The 16,714-nt window shown below is 45.9% G+C and overlaps 2 protein-coding genes across 8 annotated transcripts in view; both read left to right on the forward strand.

Moving 5' to 3' along the window:
• LOC117093626 (zinc finger protein 888-like) overlaps positions 1-16,714 on the forward strand; it is a 385,964-nt gene that overhangs the window by 187,105 nt on the left and 182,145 nt on the right. The gene's annotated exons all lie outside the window — the stretch shown is intronic.
• Positions 1-16,714, forward strand: part of ZNF160 (zinc finger protein 160) — a 38,456-nt gene that overhangs the window by 10,359 nt on the left and 11,383 nt on the right. The window contains exons 2-6 of one of the 7 annotated variants that reach the window (XM_033228938.1): positions 2,432-2,516; positions 2,622-2,746; positions 7,905-7,964; positions 8,116-8,213; positions 9,016-9,071. Coding sequence is in view for 6 of the 7 variants with exons in the window: in XM_033228933.1 (XP_033084824.1) it covers positions 4,434-4,490; positions 7,905-7,964; positions 8,097-8,213 (234 nt within the window). In the remaining variant the exon portion in view is untranslated. Of the gene's footprint in view, positions 1-2,431; positions 2,747-3,080; positions 4,491-7,904; positions 7,965-8,096; positions 8,214-9,015; positions 9,072-16,714 lie in introns of those variants that run through there. The other 6 variants (XM_033228934.1, XM_033228935.1, XM_033228933.1 and 3 more) reach the window with 6 other exon arrangements.

Here is a 16,714-nt window from a genome sequence, read left to right on the forward strand (position 1 = left end):
CCGCCACCTTGCCCAGCTAGTTTTTTGTATTTTTTAATAGAGACAGGGTTTCACCGTGTTAGCCAGGATGGTCTCGATCTTCTGACCTCGTGATCCGCCCGTCTCGGCCTCCCAAAGTGCTGGGATTACAGGCTTGAGCCACCACGCCTCAGTCTGTGGCCAAAGGCCTGAGGGCACCTGGCAAAGCACAAAAGGCTGAAGCACCTGAAGTCTAATGTCCAAAGGTAGGACACATGGAAGGAAGCATCCAGTGTGGGAGAAAGATGAAAGCCAGAAGACTCAGCAACCCAGCTTATCTCACCTTCTGGGTGCTTTGTTCTAGCCTCACTGGCAGCCAACTGCATGGTGCTGACCCACATTGAGGGTGGGTCTTCCCAGCCCAGTCCATTGAGTCAAATGTCAGTCTCCTGTCGCCCAGGCTGGAGTGGCGTGATCATAGCTCACTGCAATCTCAAACTCACTTCAGCCTCCTGAATAGCTGGGACTATAGACATGCACAACCACACCTGGATAATTTCTAAATTTTTTTGTATAGATGGGGTCTTACTATGTTGCCCAGGCTGGATTCAGTGCCTCTCAAAGGCCAAGGTACCAGGGCAAGTTTAAAGTTTGTCATATTCCAATTTTCAGATATATGTGTATTCATTATTTTTGAGTTTTACTTGTTATGTGTTGACAATGTAGAAGCTGATTTTGACCCTGTAGTCCTAGCAAATAGCAAAGGTTGAGCCTCCCCCACCATTCTTTCTTCATTTTTTTTTTTTTTGAAATGGAGTCTTGCACTGTCACCCAGGCTGGAGTGCAGTGGCACGATCTCGGCTCGCTGCAACCTCCGCCTCCCGGGTTCAAGTGATTCTCCTGCCTCAGCCCCCCTAGTAGCTGGGATAACAGGCGCTGCCACTGCACCTGGCTAATTTTTGTATTTTTAATAGAGATGAGGTTTCACCATATTGGCCAGGCTTGTCTTGAACTCCTGACCTCAAGTGATCCACCTGCCCTAACCTCCCAAAGTGAAGTGCTGGGATTATAGGCGTGAACCACTGTGCCCAGCCACAAATATCCTTTTTCAGTCTCTTGTGAATATGTTGATTTTGCTTCAATGAACATTTTATAAGCATTTAAACTCTGCATATAGAAAATGGATTCATGGCTTTCACCTATCATCAGATTCACCCCTACTATTCTCAGTTTAATGAAAAGATCCAAAATCAAATCATTTCTTTGCTTGGAATCATGGAAGTCCATGCTGAAACTGCTTTCTTGGCAACACAGTTACTTAGCAGTATTGCATAACACAGAGCAGTCTACCTTGCAAAAGTCCCCAAATCCCAGACACCATGTCTTTTGAAACTGTGTAGATATAGTTGTTAAATATGCTATTTTTCCTATCTAAACAATTGTATTTTCAATTAATCACCACTTTTCCATTGATGAAATCTTCCACATGTAGGGAGGTGAGAGGCAAAAATACTTCAAAGTAGAGGTAAATTCACAGATGTTGACATAAAATTCTTGCTAGTAGATACGATGCCATTTAATATTTGATCATCTAGTTTTACTTTGTATAGAGTTCATATGAAGGAGACTATCCAGCAGGGCATGGTAACTCACGCCTGTAATCCCAGCACTCTGGGAGGCCAAGGCAGGTAGATCACTTGAGGTCAGGAGTTGGAGACCACCTTGGCCAATGTGAAACCCCGTCTCTACTAAAAATACAAAAACAATTAGCTGGGTGTAGTAGCGTGCGCCTGTAATCCTGGTTATTTGGGAGGCTGAGACAGGAGAATTGCTTGAACCCAGGAGGCGGAGGTTGCAATGAGCCAAGATTGCGCCACTGCACTCTAGCCTGGGTGACAGAGAGACTTTGTCTCAAAAAAAAGAGAATACCCTATCAAATATGCTTAAAATCTTGCAAAATTAATTACCCTTGAGGTGAATATAAATGCAGATGTTTTCTGAAGATGATTTTACAGGCTTTTTTTCTACAACAGATTAAAATAAGTACTTAGAAAACAATTTTTACTTAAACATTGTAATCTATGTTTTTTTGTTTCTGTTCTATTTTTTCAAGTACTTTCAGAATGCATGTAAAGTGAATTTCAAATTACACTATATGTAGAAATTATTGACATAAGCATATTATGATGACAAAGTTTATCTCAAAGGTATTTGAGGCTGTGTCATCTCAAGAGTGGAATGGATAAAGGAAGAACAATAGAATTTGTTTCTATTTGTAAAAAGTTACTGCTTTTTAAAAAGCAAGTTATTGACCTAACTAATCATAGGCCTTAGCCCTGCTCCAGAACCAAGGTCGACACTGTCCTTCCTGGGTGGGTGGGGAATAGAAATGGAAAGGAGGTTCTGCTGGTCAGCATGAAATTGTACATTCCCTGCTAAGCTCAAGTTTTGCATTTCATGTTGTATATTGCAGAAACATTCCTGGATCCGAACACTGCCCCCTCGATGACCTAGCGAGATCCTAGCTCCCAGCCCACTGAGTGGCTTCAGCCTCACTGGTGGGTCTCTCTTCCAAAGTTCTGGAAACAGACTCCTGGGAGCAAGACGAAGGGAAGCACAGGTGTTGCTGCCTTTCCCCAAGCCCTCCCCTCTTCATCCCTCAGGCACCTCCCAACTGCTGGCCCCTCTGCATGAGGCGCCCACCCAGGCCCGGCCTGCAGGGAACCCAGCTCTTCTTATAGATTCCTGCAGCCTCTAGAAGCTGATACTTGGAGTGAGGGCCTCACACGTGAGTTTCCCTCTGTTAAGGTTAAACTTGGCCTCCCCAGGCTCCTGCACATCCATACTTGATTTCCAGGAGTCCTCAGAGACATACATACACGTGTGTATATATATATATATAAATTAAGATAGGGTCTGGCTCTGTAGCCCAGACTGGGGTACTGTGGCGTGATTGTAGTTCACTGCAACCTGGACCTCCTGGGCTCAAGTGATCCTCCCATCTCAGCCTCCTGAGTAGCTGGGACTGCCGGTGTGTACCACCACGTTTAAATAATTTTTTAAATATATATATTTATTAGAGAGGAGATCTCACGGTGTTGCCTGAGCTGGTCTCGAACTCCTGGGCTCAAGTGATCCTCCTGCTTCGACTGGAATTACAGCCCACAAAGTGCTGGGATTACAGACGTGAGCCATCACTCTGGGTCCTATAGACGTTAATATCCCTTCATGGCTCTCATCCCCAAGTGAATTCAGAGATGTCCATGAGATGTCAGGGGTCACTTCCCATTGAACCACACAGGCGGGTCCTGCTTGCAATATTTCAGCCTTTAGGCCATGTAGACACCTTTCACGCCATTTCTTGCTTAAAACTCTTTACTCACTTCTCACCCGGTGCCTTGTAAGGTCCTCACCCGTGAGGTGCATTCACCCTTTGGATCCTCTAAGCCTCACCCTTCATTATGTCTGCACCGCAGCACCGCAGCTCCAGTGCAAGAGTCCTCGCCCTGGTCCTAGGATTCCACAGATCCCACCCCTCCTCTGAGACACCTGCCCATCTTGCTCTCATTGAGCCTTGCCCTCCGCCCTGCAGGCCTCCCCCTCATAAGCATGGCTTCCTCTGACCCAGTGTTGAAGGAGGTGGCTTGGGCCTGTCTGTTCACCTCCAATGTTCTTTTGTCCCAGATGCCACTCCACTAGAACATGTGCTTTCAGTAGGTGGGCATCTTATTCCATGCCCTTCCCTGTAAATATGTGGCCAAAGGGGATCAGGAGAGAGATGGGATCAGGAGAAAGAGAGAGAAAGAGAGAGGAAATAGAAAAACTGGGAAGGAGTGAAAAGGATGGGTGAGAACCATGAACAGATGGCAACGCAGAGGATGGATGGGGAATTTGCAGACAGACACAGAGTGAAAGACAAAGCTGAGAAAGTGTGGGGCAGGGAGCAACTGGAGAAATGTAGAGAAAAGCTGCGTCTCCAGAGAGATGAAGACAGCAGGACAAGAAGGGGGCAGAGAGGGGGAGGCTCTTCAGACAGAGTGGGGGAGAGGAGGAGGGATTTGGAGCCAGGGCAGACAGCAGTGTGGTGCTGGGACAGCAAGACGGGACAGCTGGTGACAAGGAGAGCATAGGGAGAACCACAGCATGGGGAGGCTTGGGATCTGGGGGTGCCAGAGAATGGGGACAAGGGGTGTTAACAGGGAAGAGGGGATTTAATGGGGGGGAGCAGATGGGGAGCACATATGAGGGAAGAAAGAGGCAGAAATATGTGGAGATTGAGATTGGAACAATGAAAAGACTGGGCAGAGAGAGGAATAAGAGGTTGAAGAAGTTGTAGGAATGGAGCAGAACAGGCAGAAGAGAAGGAAAGGAGGGAAGAAGGGGAGAAAGAGCAGGAGAGGAGGGGGGCTCAAAATGAGGAGCAGAAACCTGGGAGGAAACAGAGAAAAAGCCAGAGGGAGAAGTGAGGATGAGATATGTACAGAATGAGAGGGAAACACACAGGAAGGAAGAAGGAGAGGACCTTGGTTCAGGTGAGTGGTGAGTTGATTGAATATGGGTAATTTAGTTGTGACATGTTGATTTCTGTCTTTATAATCTAACAGGTTTTAAATATGCTTAAAATACACAGATAAAGATGAGAATTGCAAAACTCTTGTCTATAAGGCTATGCATTTTATAATTATGGCATCAGAGGTTAGCTTCCGCTTACAACCTTTTCAGCCAGAGGGCAGTGACTTGACTCATTCATTTGTGGGCCACCCTTTTCCTCCCTTTCCCTGGGATGAGGTTGGGTAGAGGCGAGAACATGAGTTAATGTAATACTGATTACGTAATATTTAGTATTATATGATGCTGATTATAGTCAATATAATAGTGTACAGTCAATATAATAGTGAACACGCAACACGGAAAACTCATCACCAAAATGCGGGGGAACTTCTTCCCACCAGCAGTGCATTTTCCATCCTACACTAACTGGGTGACGTTCTAGTTCAACTCAATTCTGACACTGTCCAACTAGAATTAGGATCAGATGCTGTTTACTGGTTGGTCAGTTCCACAGGGCTGCCCCCACTTCAGATGCCAGTCACAAGTCACAGGTTGGGACCTGAATTTCTGGGCGACCAAATGTAAATTGGGGATTCACTTGACCCCCCTCCTCAGGTTGTAGTAATCTGCCACAGTCATTCACTGAACTCAGGAAAATGCTTGGTTTACTCATTTGTTGTAAGTATGTTGCAAAGGACACAGATGAACAGCCAGATGGAAAAGCTGTGCTGGCTAGTTACTCAAACCCGAGGAAAGTGTTAGGGAAACGCACTGGTCAGGTCAGTCAGAGCGTACAGCGTATGAAGCGAGGGCAGCCTTGTGTGACTGAGCTCTCAAGCTGTGGTGTCTGATTCTGTTATGTAGACAGTGTCAGAATTGAGGAAAACGGCAGGACTCCCTACCTGGGACTCCCTAGCTGGGAGTCTGCTGGAGAACCTGCCATTGTGGGGAAAATGACACATTTTGGTGACTAGAGGTGAAATGTTGTGTTGAGTGTCAGAGTAGTATGAATAATTTTTTTCCTCTCTGAACAGATCTCCAATGCGTAATAAAGCCTTTTTTTCTTCTACTTTTCCATCTTTAAGACAACAAAATACTCTCAACTACATTTCCCTTTGTAATAAGTACCTATTTATGCTCTATTTAAGAGCATAATATACTAAAAACTAGTTTTACTTTGTCTTCTTTTTTTTTTAATAAAAATATAGAGACAGGATCTTGCAGTGTTGGCCAGGCTGGTCTCAAACTCCTGGGCTCAAGTAGTCTTTCTACCTCAGCCTCCCATAGTACTGGGATTACAAGCGTGAGCCATGTGCGGCCACTTTGTCTTCAATTCTTGCTTAAACCTTTGAATTACTGCTTGAATCTAGCTTTCACATCCAGCATGCCACTGATTCTTCCTTTTTCAGTCATCAGTGACCTCCCCATTCCTAAATGCCGTCATTCATGTCCTGTCCTCATCTTTTACTTCCTGTAGGTAGCGTGTAGCACAGCCAATCACTTCCTCTTTTGTTGTCTTGGCTTTTATGACACCCCGTTAACTTTTACATATCTGTTCAATCTTCTTGCCACTCTGATCACTTTCTGCTTTCCTCTTCTATTCTGGTGTCTCCAGAACTTTCTGTTCTCTGAATGTGTGAGTGCTCATGGCTCAGTCCTTACACCTCTTCTTGTCTCCTTCCACACCCACTGCCTTTCCTTACTGTCTCATCTTATGGCTTTATGTCCCACCTATCAATACACGGCTCCATGTCCCCTGCAGACCCCCCTCTGAGGTCTAAAATCCTGTGTCCAGTTGTCTCCAAAACTCTCTGCAGGAATATCCCAACAGGCATCACCATCTTCATATGTCTAAAAGTGACTTCCTGGCTGGGTGCGCTGGCTCATGCCTGTAATCCTAGCACTTTGGGAGGCCGACGCAGGCAGATCACCTGAGGCCAAGAGTTTGAGACCAGCCTGGCCAACATGGCAAAACCCTGTCTCTACTAAAAATACAAAAAATTAGCCAGATGTGGTGGAGGGCGCCTGTAATCCCAGCTACTCGGGAGGCTGAGGCAGGAAAACCGCTTGAACCCAGGAGGCAGAGGCTGCAGTGAGCCAGGATTATGCCACTGCACTCCAGCCTGGGCAACAAGAGTGAAACTCCGTCTCAAAAATTAATTAATTAATTAATTAAAAGTGACTTCTAAAACTCCTCCAAACATGTCCACCCCCTGTAGTCTTACACATCTCAGCTGAGGGCAACCCTGTACTTCCTGGGGCTCAGCTGAACTTCTTGTCATGTGTAAAATATGTAAGATATTATGTTGTAAGTGTGTTACTTTGTAAAATAAAGAAAAAATTATGCATTTACTTAAAACAGGTGAGGAAATACATGGTTTCATAAATTCTTTTGAGGTATGGAAGAAAGAATGTTTGAAGACCTCTCCCTGTGTGATCTGCCCCCTCAAGACCTCTCGGACGTCATCTCCTTCCTGTATCCTCCCCGCCCCCTCTGCTCCAGCCACACAGGCCCCTTTCCTTTTCCTGGAGCCAAGGTTGCGCCTGCCTCAAGGCTTCCATGTGGGCTGGCCCTCTGCCTAGAACTCTCTGGCCTCTCAGCTGCAAGTGACAAGAGCCTTTCTTCCTGAGGTCTTTGTTTGACATCACTTTCTCCGTGGAAACCTTTGTGATCTCCCACAGCCTCCCATTTGACTTTGCAGCCCCACCTTCATCCCCACCTCTGGTCCATGTTCCCTGTTCGGTGTGATTCTTTTTGCTCCTTCAATACCCAGCCTGGATCCTGGTGAGAACAAGTCCCCAACAGAAGAGCAGAGGCAGAAGGTGGGGCTGTGCTGGGCTCGCCCCCTCAGTGCAGCTCAACCCTGGCTTCACGTTAGAGTGCCCAGGCGTTTTGCAGAAACATCTCTTGTACCCCCTTGGCATATTTTCATTTCGGTGTTTTAGAGCCCAGCCAAGTAATATTTAAAGTTGACTCTATTCTGTAGCCAGCATAGTACCAATCCCTGTCTTTTGTTTCTGAAGGCTGAGCTCAGCCTGGGATCCACAGAGAGGTGAGGGGGCTGTGTTCTGCATGGGGTTTTGTCAGGGCTGGGTCTGTGCCCTAAAGGGGAGCTCAGTCCAGCCCGGCTCCCCACTGCTGCAGCCTGTGTGGGCTTCTCTAGAAGGAGAGCAGGTTCTTAAGAAAGGGGTCCGAAACTCACTTCTTCCTGTAGGAGTTTCTCGTCCCCGTATTCCCCCGGTGCAGTGGGGCGCAGAGGACCATCTTTCCATAGGGTGAGATCTTCTGTGCATGTGATTGTGGCACATGAAGGGGGTGTATAGATTCTCAGCCCTAAGCAGCATATTTTGGATATTCAGTATTGACTTCTAAAGACTCTTTTATGTTACCCAAGGAAGAAGTCTGGAAGAAGAGGAAGAGGAAAGAAAAGGAGTCAGGAATGGCCCTTACTCAGGTAAAGTGATATTCCTGGCGGATTGTTCTTTTATTTCTTCTGAAATCCCTGGTATTGCCGTTGGGAATCTTCTCTGAGTCTAAAGCGTCCTGCCTGACACGTTTGCTGACACTCACCCATGCCTTCCCTCAGTCCCTCTCATCTCGCTTAGATTCTATCTCATCGGAACCCAGTGACATGAACTTGGGAAGAGGCGGCAGTGGGCATGGGCCTGGGAAGGGCTCACACCCAGACGTGGATGGAGACGGGGTGAGGGTCCCGTGGTGTCAGGGCTGTTGGGCAGCAGGGATTATTCAGGGGTTGCATCTGGATGTACTGTGAGCTCTGTGTAAACCGTGATAACAGGAGCTGCCCATGAAGTCAGGTATTACTGTGCACAAGTACCTGCTTACTGGCGTAGAATAAGAACACTAAGGGGAAAGCTTTCCTGCCTCATTTTTGGTGCATTTGAAGCCGAACAAGTGAGTCATTGTGTTTCTGACTCCAAACTCGTAAAGACTGGGAATGGAATGGAAAATTTAGATGCTGATATTGGAGATAGATGATTCTTTCATTCCATCATCCAGTTTAATGTATGACATCAACATAAATGTGTGACAAGATTCATTAAAGTAGTCTCAGAAACTCTATCCCATGGAGACTGTGATGCTCTTATAAGAAGCTTTGTCCGTTGGGTATTGCAGGTGAGAAAGGTATATGAGCAGAACAACCTTGCCGTTAGAGAGACTGGAACTGTATTTTTGTTTTACCGGTTACGAGTCAACATTTTGTTTCTTTTATTTTAAACATGGCATCATGTATATATTTGTTTTATAGTGAAACAGTACATTTATGCGCCAAGAGGTAAAGCATCCCTTTTCCTGTCCAGCCTTCCACCCTCCCTCACATCTCAGTGGGAAGCCACTGTTCTCAGTTGTGTGGGAAGGGTCAGTGCGAGTCCTGTAGAAATGTATTTTGACATCATTATGAGATTTCAACAAATTCCTCAGTGAATGTTTGGTTGTGATATGTTAACCTGCAAGTTTTGAACACTGACATGTTTTCATGTTAGGAAACAGGAGCTCACTTTTCTACATCCTTGTCGGAGCATTCTGGGAATGAAGACAGGTGGATCTTTTAACTTTCTCACTTTTATGAAGAATACCACACAGGGTGCTGCATGGTGGCTCACGCCTGTAATCCCCAGCACTTGTGGAGGCCGGGGTGGGAGGATCATTTGAGCCCCAGAGATTGAGGCTGCAGTGAGTCATGATAGCACCACTGCACTTCAGCCTCAGTGACAGAACAAGACCTTGTCTCAAAGAGAAGAAAAAAGGTGCCACTCTGGCTGCCTGTGACCATGCTGACTGCACTGCAGATCATGGAGGGTTCCTCCAGGCTTGGCGATTGGAAGAGTGATCTCTTCTAGGATGGTGCATTGCCTGTGTTGCTAGATCTGGCAAGATTCTATCCCTATCCCAGGTGCAGAGGCGCCCTCTCGCACCAATACCACGTCAGATTTCCTCCTCATTAAGCAAACTTGCCACTGTGTTCATTTTATATTATGAAAATCTGGAGATAATGCACCCCATTGCATTTCCATTTTCTTATTCCTTGTGAGTCTGAGTGGGTTGCATTACTTTGTAGATGTGTATATATGAAATGAATTTTTATACTCTGCTCCATTTTCTGTTCCTGGAATTCAGGAGCTATTTTGTCTTCTGCAGTTTATTTTCTTTTTAACTTTTATGACATTTTTTGAGATGGGGTCTCACTCTGTTGCTGGAACGAGGCTGAAGCACAGTGGCTCTGTCACTGACATGCAGGTTCAGTTGCTCGCTGCTTGCAGAGTTCAGTTAACAAGAGCAAGGTCTGGTAGAACGACAGTGACTTTTTAATTCCAAAGCTAGCTTTGGGGAGGAAGTACAGGCTTCCTGCCTTAAGGTACTGCATTGCTTTTGGAGCAGAAAGCAGGCACTTTTAAAAGGGGGGCTTGGCATGAATGACACGCAGGAGAGGAAGCAAGCAGGTGGGGGTCCCCCTAGCTTGCTTCTGTGCCTTAGGTACTGGGGGGTTGAGCTGGCAACCACTGGTGCCTTCGTGGGCAGAACTAGGTCGTAAAAGTGGCTGAAACTCTCCGGGTGGGAGAGAGTGTTGTAGCAGCACTGTGGGTTGTAGATTGATTGCTGTCTCGAGGCCTGGCAGGTGAGAGTCCCCTCTGGAGCTCCAAGCACATAGTTAGATGAACTTGCCCTGTAGAGAGTGTCTGGTGAAGGGGAGGTAAAAGGTTCTAAGTGTATTTCTAAAGGGCTAAGTAGGAAGTAGAGAACGGGGGAAAATGGAGAAAAGAGAAAATAAGAGAAAAAAATCATAACTCACCCCCTTTTTCTTGGAAAAATGTGGGTACTCGGTTACAGTACAGTCGTGACTCACTGTAGCCTTCACCTCCTTGGCCCAAGCAGTTGTCCCACCTCAGTCTCCTGAGTAGCTGGAACTACAGTTGTGTGCTGCCACACCTAGCTCATTTTTTATGTTTTTGTTTTTTGTAGAGACAGGTTCTCACTATGTTGCCCAGGCTGGTCTTGAACTCCTGGGCCCAAGCCATCCTCCTGACTGTGCCTCCGAAAGTGCTGGGATTACGGGCATGAGCCATCGTGCTGGGTTTAATTCTTTATATACGCACTGTTGTCTTCCTTTCAATTACACATTATTCTATTGTAAAAATAATCTTTCTTTGCTTACCCCTTTCTCAATTATTTGTTTGGTTTATCTTGTTTTGGAAGGCCTTACGAAATGAAATGGTATGCTTTATCTTTATCTACTGGTGGGTTGTTCACATGGCCTTTGTCTTTGACCCAGTTCCTGGCATATACAGCTCCTAAAATCTGTAGAGTTTCCCAAGTGTTGTCTTTTTGCACGCTGATGTAATGACTGATAGCTGGCAGCCTCCAACAGGCTTCAGGATAGGGCGTGGGTCACCAGAATATCCACGGCAAGACTGGAAGATTGGGGCTTTAAACTCCACTCCTCAGCTACCAGGGAGAGGGAGAGGCAATGAAGGTTGATCACCAGTGGCCAATGGTTTAATCATGCCTATGTCATGAAATTTCTATGAAAACCCAAAAGCACACAGTTCAGAGAGAGCCGCAGGGTAGGTGAGCATGCGGAGATTCCTGACGGTAGCATGGCCAGGGAGGGCGTGGGAGTCCCAGCCCCTTTTCCCATACCTCACTGTCTGCATCTCTTCATATACATTTGTTGTAATATCCTTTATAATAAATGGGTACATGTACATAAAGTGTCTCCCTGAGGTCTGTGAGGTCTAGCAAATTAACTGAACCCAATGAGGGAATTACAGGAACCCCGATTAATAGTCTTGTCAAAAGCACAGGAAGAACAACCAGGGGCTTGCTATGGGCACCCAAAGTGGGACTGGACCCTCAACCTGTGGGATTTGACACTGTCTCCAGGTCGATGGTGTTGAAACTGAACTGGGGTTGGAGGACACCCAGGCGGTGCCTGCTGCACAATTGATTGCTTGCTGGTATGGGGGAAAACTATACATCTGTTTCTATATTTATTTGTTTGTTTGTTTATTGTTTTGAGACAGGGTCTCACTCTGTTGTCCAGGCTGGAGTTCAGTGGTGGGATCCCAGCTCACTGCAGCCTGGATCTCAGGCTCAAGGGATCCTCCCACCTTGGCCTCTGGGGTAACTGAGACTATAGGCACACACCACCATGCCCAGCTTGAATTTTTGTAGAGATGAAGTTTCATTCCATTTCCCAGGCTGGTCTCCTGAGCTCACGCAGTACTCCTGCCTTGGCCTGCTAAAGTGCTGGGATTATAGGCGTGAGCCACTGTACCTGGCACATCTGATTGTAGAAGCATTTTCTGAGATTATACTAGGAAAAACAATTTGATTTTTCCACAGAATGTGTCTTAACGAATTTGAATGTTTGTGTGTACATTGGTACGTACTTTATTGGATTCATTTTCTACTATTTAGCTTCATGGGGTACACGTGAGATTTCTTACGTGGGCATGTTTTGTGATGTTGAGGTTTAGTCTTCCGAAGATCCCGTCACCCAAGTAGTGAACACGGTACCCGACAGATAGTTTTTCAGCCCTTCCCCTCTTCCTTCCTGTTCCTTTTTGGAGTCCTCAGTGTCTGTTGTTCTCATCTTTGTGTTCTTGTGCACCCAGTGTTTCGCTTCCATCGTGAGAATGTGCAGTATTTTTCTATTTGTGCATTAATTCACTAGGGATAATGGCCTCCAGCTGCATCCATGTTGTTGCAAAGGACATGATTTTGTTTTTTTATGGCTGTATAATATTCCATAGGGTATATGTCTACTATATTTTCTTTATCTGATCCACTGTTGATGGTCACCTAGGTTGATTCCATGTCTTTGCTATTGTAAATAGTGCTACAATAAACATACAAATACAGGTGTCTTTTTGAGAGAACAATCTATTTTCTTTTTTTTTTTTTTTTTTTTTTGAGATGGAGTCTCGCTCTGTCGCCCGGGCTGGAGTGCAGTGGCCGGATCTCAGCTCACTGCAAGCTCCGCCTCCCGGGTTAACGCCATTCTCCTGCCTCAGCCTCCCGAGTAGCTGGGACTACAGGCGCCGCCACCTCGCCCGGCTAGTTTTTTTTTTGTATTTTTTAGTAGAGACAGAGTTTCACCGTGTTAGCCAGAATGGTCTCGATCTCCTGACCTCGTGATCCGCCCGTCTCGGCCTCCCAAAGTGCTGGGATTACAGGCTTGAGCCACCGTGCCCGGCCCAATCTATTTTCCTTTGGGTACATATCCAGTAATGGGATTGCTGGGTTGAATTGTAATTCTGTTAGTCTTTGAGAAATCTCCGAACTGCTTTCCACACGGTCTGAACAAATTTGCATTCCCATAAGTGTATGAGTGTATAAGTGTTTCCTTTTCTCCGAAGCCTTGTCAATATTTGTTATTTTTTTGACTTTTCTTTTTTTTGAGACGGAGTCTCGCTCTGTCGCCCGGGCTGGAGTGCAGTGGCCGGATCTCAGCTCACTGCAAGCTCCGTCTCCCGGGTTTACGCCATTCTCCTGCCTCAGCCTCCCGAGTAGCTGGGACTACAGGCGCCCGCCACCTTGCCCGGCTAGTTTTTTTTTTGTACTTTTTAGTAGAGACGGGTTTTCACCGTGTTAGCCAGGATGGTCTCGATCTCCTGACCTCGTGATCCACCCGTCTCGGCCTCCCAAAGTGCTGGGATTACAGGCTTGAGCCACCGCGCCCGGCCTTTTTTGACTTTAGTAATAGCTATTATGCCTGGTATGAAGTGGTGTCTCATTATGGTTTTGATTTGCATTCTCTGATGATTGGGGTGTTGAGCATTTTTTCATATACTTGTTGGCCAATAGTACGACTTCTTTTGAGAAGTGTCTATGTTATTTTCCCACTTTTTAGTAGGGTAATTTGTTTTCTTCTTGTTGATATGCTTATGTTTCTTATAGATTCTGGATATTAGTCATTTGTCAGATGCGTAGTTTGCAAATATTTTCTCCCATTCTGTAGATTGTTTATTTTGTTGATCGTTTGTTTTTCTGTAACAAGCTCTTTAATTAAGTTCCATTTGTCTGTTTTTCATTTTGCTGCATTTACTATTGAGGTCTTCATAAATTCCTTGCTTAGGCCAAAGTCTTCTAGAATTTTTATAGTTGGAGGTCTTATATTATTTAATCCATCTCAAGTTAATTTTTTTATATGGTGAGAGATAGGGGTCCAGTTTCATTCTTCTGCAGGTGTTTAGCCAGTTTTCCCAGCACCACTTATTGAATAGGGTATCCTTTCCTCATTGTTTATTTTTGTTGATTTTGCTGAAGATCAATTGGTTGGAGGTGTGGGCCTTTATTTTAGGGGTCTCTGTTCTATTCCATTGGTATATGTGTCTGTTTCTGTACCAGTACCATGCTATTTTGTTTACTGTAGCCTTGCAATATAGTTTGAAGTCAGGTAATGTGATGCATCCAGCTTTATTCCTTTTTCTTAGGATTGTCTTGGCTCTTTGAGCTCTTTTTTTGCTTTCATATACATTTTAGAAGGTTTTTCTAATTCTGTGAAAAGTGATGTTGATCATTTAATAGGAAATACTGTTGAATCTATAGATTGCTTTGGGCAGTTTGGACATATCAGTGATATTGATTCTTTCAACCCATGAGCATGAAATGCTTTTCCATTTGTTTGTGTTGTCTCTGATTTCTTTCACTGGTATTTTGTAGTTCATAGAGATAGTTCACCACCTTGGTTAGACATATTTCTAGGCATTTTTGGGAGTGTGTGGCTATTTTTAATAGGATTGCATTCTTGATGATGTGTTTCTCAGCTTGAACGTTACTGGCGTTTAAGAGTGCTGCTGATTGGGCCGGGCACAGTGGCTCACACCTGTAATCCCAGCACTTTGAGAGGGCAAGGCAGGCCTTTTTTTTTGAGACGGAGTTTCACTCTTGTTGCCAAGGCTGGAATGCAGTGGTGTGATCTTGGCTTACTGCAACCTTTGCCTCCTGAGTTCAACTGATTCTTCTGCCTCAGCCTCCTGAGTAGCTGGGATTACAGGCACGCATCACCATGCCTATTTTCATCATTCTTCTATTTCAGTTCTCCTTTTATTTTTTAATTTTTTAGAGACAGGGTCTCACTTTGTAGCCCAGGCTGGAGTACAGTGCTGTGATCATAGCTTACTGCACCTTCAACCCCCAGGCTCAAATGATCCTCCTACCTCAGCCTCCTGAGTAGCTGGGACTACAGGCTCCTGCCACTACACCCAGCTAATTTTGTGTATTTTTTTTTTCCCGATATGGCAACTCTTGTTGCCCAGGCTGGAGTGTAATGGTACGATCTCAGCTCATTGCAACCTCTATCTCCTGGGTCCAAGCGATTCTCCTGCCTGAGCCTCCCAATTAGCTGGGATTACAGGCGCCCGCCACCGTGCCCAGCTAAGTTTTTGTATTTTTGTAGAGACGAGGTTTCATCATGTTGACCAGGCTGCTCTTGAACTCCTGACCTCAGGTGATCCACCCGCCTCGGCCTCCCAAAATGCTGGGATTACAGGCATGAGCCACCGCACCTGGCCCATTTTTTGTAGAGACGACAGTCTCCCTATGTTGCCCAGACTGGTCTTGAACTCCTGGCCTCAAGCGACCCTCCTCCCTCAGCATCCCAAGGTTCTGGGAGAAGGGGCATCAACCACTGTGCCTAGCCTCATTTTCTCCTTTTTTCACTTCACTATTGATTTCTTCTGCCTGGTCAAGTCTGCTTTTTTTTTTTTTTTTTTTTTTTTTTTTTAAATGATAGAGTCTTGTTGTCACCCAGGCTGGAGTGTAGCGGCACAATCATAGTTCACTGCAACCTTGAACTCTTGCGCTCGAGCAGTCCTCCCACCTCAGCCTCTCAAGTAGCTGGGACTAAAGATGCATGCCACCATGCCCCAGCTCATTTTTATTTATTTATTTTTTTGTAGAAATGGGGTCTTACTATGTTGCCAGGTTGGTTTTGAACTCACAGGCTCAAGCAGCCCTCTCGGCTCAGCCTTCCAAAGTGCTGGGATTACAGGCGTGAGCCACCACGCCTGGCTCTAGTGTGTTTTTTAATTCAGTTATGTTTTTCAGTCTAGAATTTCTGTTTCTTCGTAGTATTTATCTCTTTGTTGATAATCTCATATTTATTGTTTTTCTGATTTTCTGAAGTTGTTTATGAGTACATATATATATATATGTTTCTTTAGTATTACTTTGTGGTGATTTAATGTGTTGCTGTGTACGGTCCATGTTTCATTTTTTTCTTTTGATATCTTTTTTTTTTTTTTGAGATGGAGTCTCACTCTGTCGCCCAGGCTGGAATGCAGTGGTGCAATCTCAGCTCACTGCAACCTCCGCCTCCTGGGTTCAAGTGATTTTCTGCCTCGGCCTCCTGAGTAGCTGGGATTGCAGGCACCTGCCACCATGCCCTGCTAATTTTTTATTTTTATTTATTTATTTTTTTGAGGCGGAGTCTCGCTCTGTCGCCCGGACTGGAGTGCAGTGGCCGGATCTCAGCTCACTGCAAGCTCCGCCTCCCGGGTTCACGCCATTCTCCTGCCTCAGCCTCCCGAGTAGCTGGGACTACAGGCGCCGCCACCTCGCCCGGCTAGTTTTTGTATTTTTAGTAGAGACGGGGTTTCACCGTGTTAGCCAGGATGGTCTCGATCTTCTGACCTCGTGATCCGCCCGTCTCGGCCTCCCAAAGTGCTGGGATTACAGGCTTGAGCCACCGCGCCCGGCCACCCTGCTAATTTTTATATTTTAAGTAGAGATGGGATTTCACCATGTTGGCCAGGCTGGTCTCGAACTCCTGACCTCGTGATCCACCCGCCTCGGCCTCCCAAAGTGCTGGGATTACAGGCGTGAGCCACCGCGCCCGGCCTCTTTTGATATCTTGTTACCTCCTGTTGGGACCTCAGCTTTTCACTAATCAGCCACTTCTAGTTTTTGATTCTGGCTTCCCTCAGGGAAGACATGCTACAGTCATCCTGACTAGAGGCTCTGGAGATCCCTCAAGCCTTTTCTAGGGACCTTTTGCTTGTAGCTTAACTACAGCGGTTGTGCAGTTTGTGTGCCGGAAAGCCTCTGTTGTCTGCCGGCTGTTCCGCAGCAGCTTTGCTTGGCTGGTGTTCTAGTCAGCTGGGGACTGCACCGCCACCTAGTGTCTGCCTACGTTACTACAAGCTCTGGTTTAGGATGGATGGCTTTGTTCTTAGCAGC

Source organism: Trachypithecus francoisi, unplaced genomic scaffold (assembly GCF_009764315.1).
Source record: "Trachypithecus francoisi isolate TF-2019V2 unplaced genomic scaffold, Tfra_2.0 Lachesis_group12, whole genome shotgun sequence".
Classification (NCBI taxonomy): Eukaryota; Metazoa; Chordata; class Mammalia; order Primates; family Cercopithecidae; genus Trachypithecus; species Trachypithecus francoisi.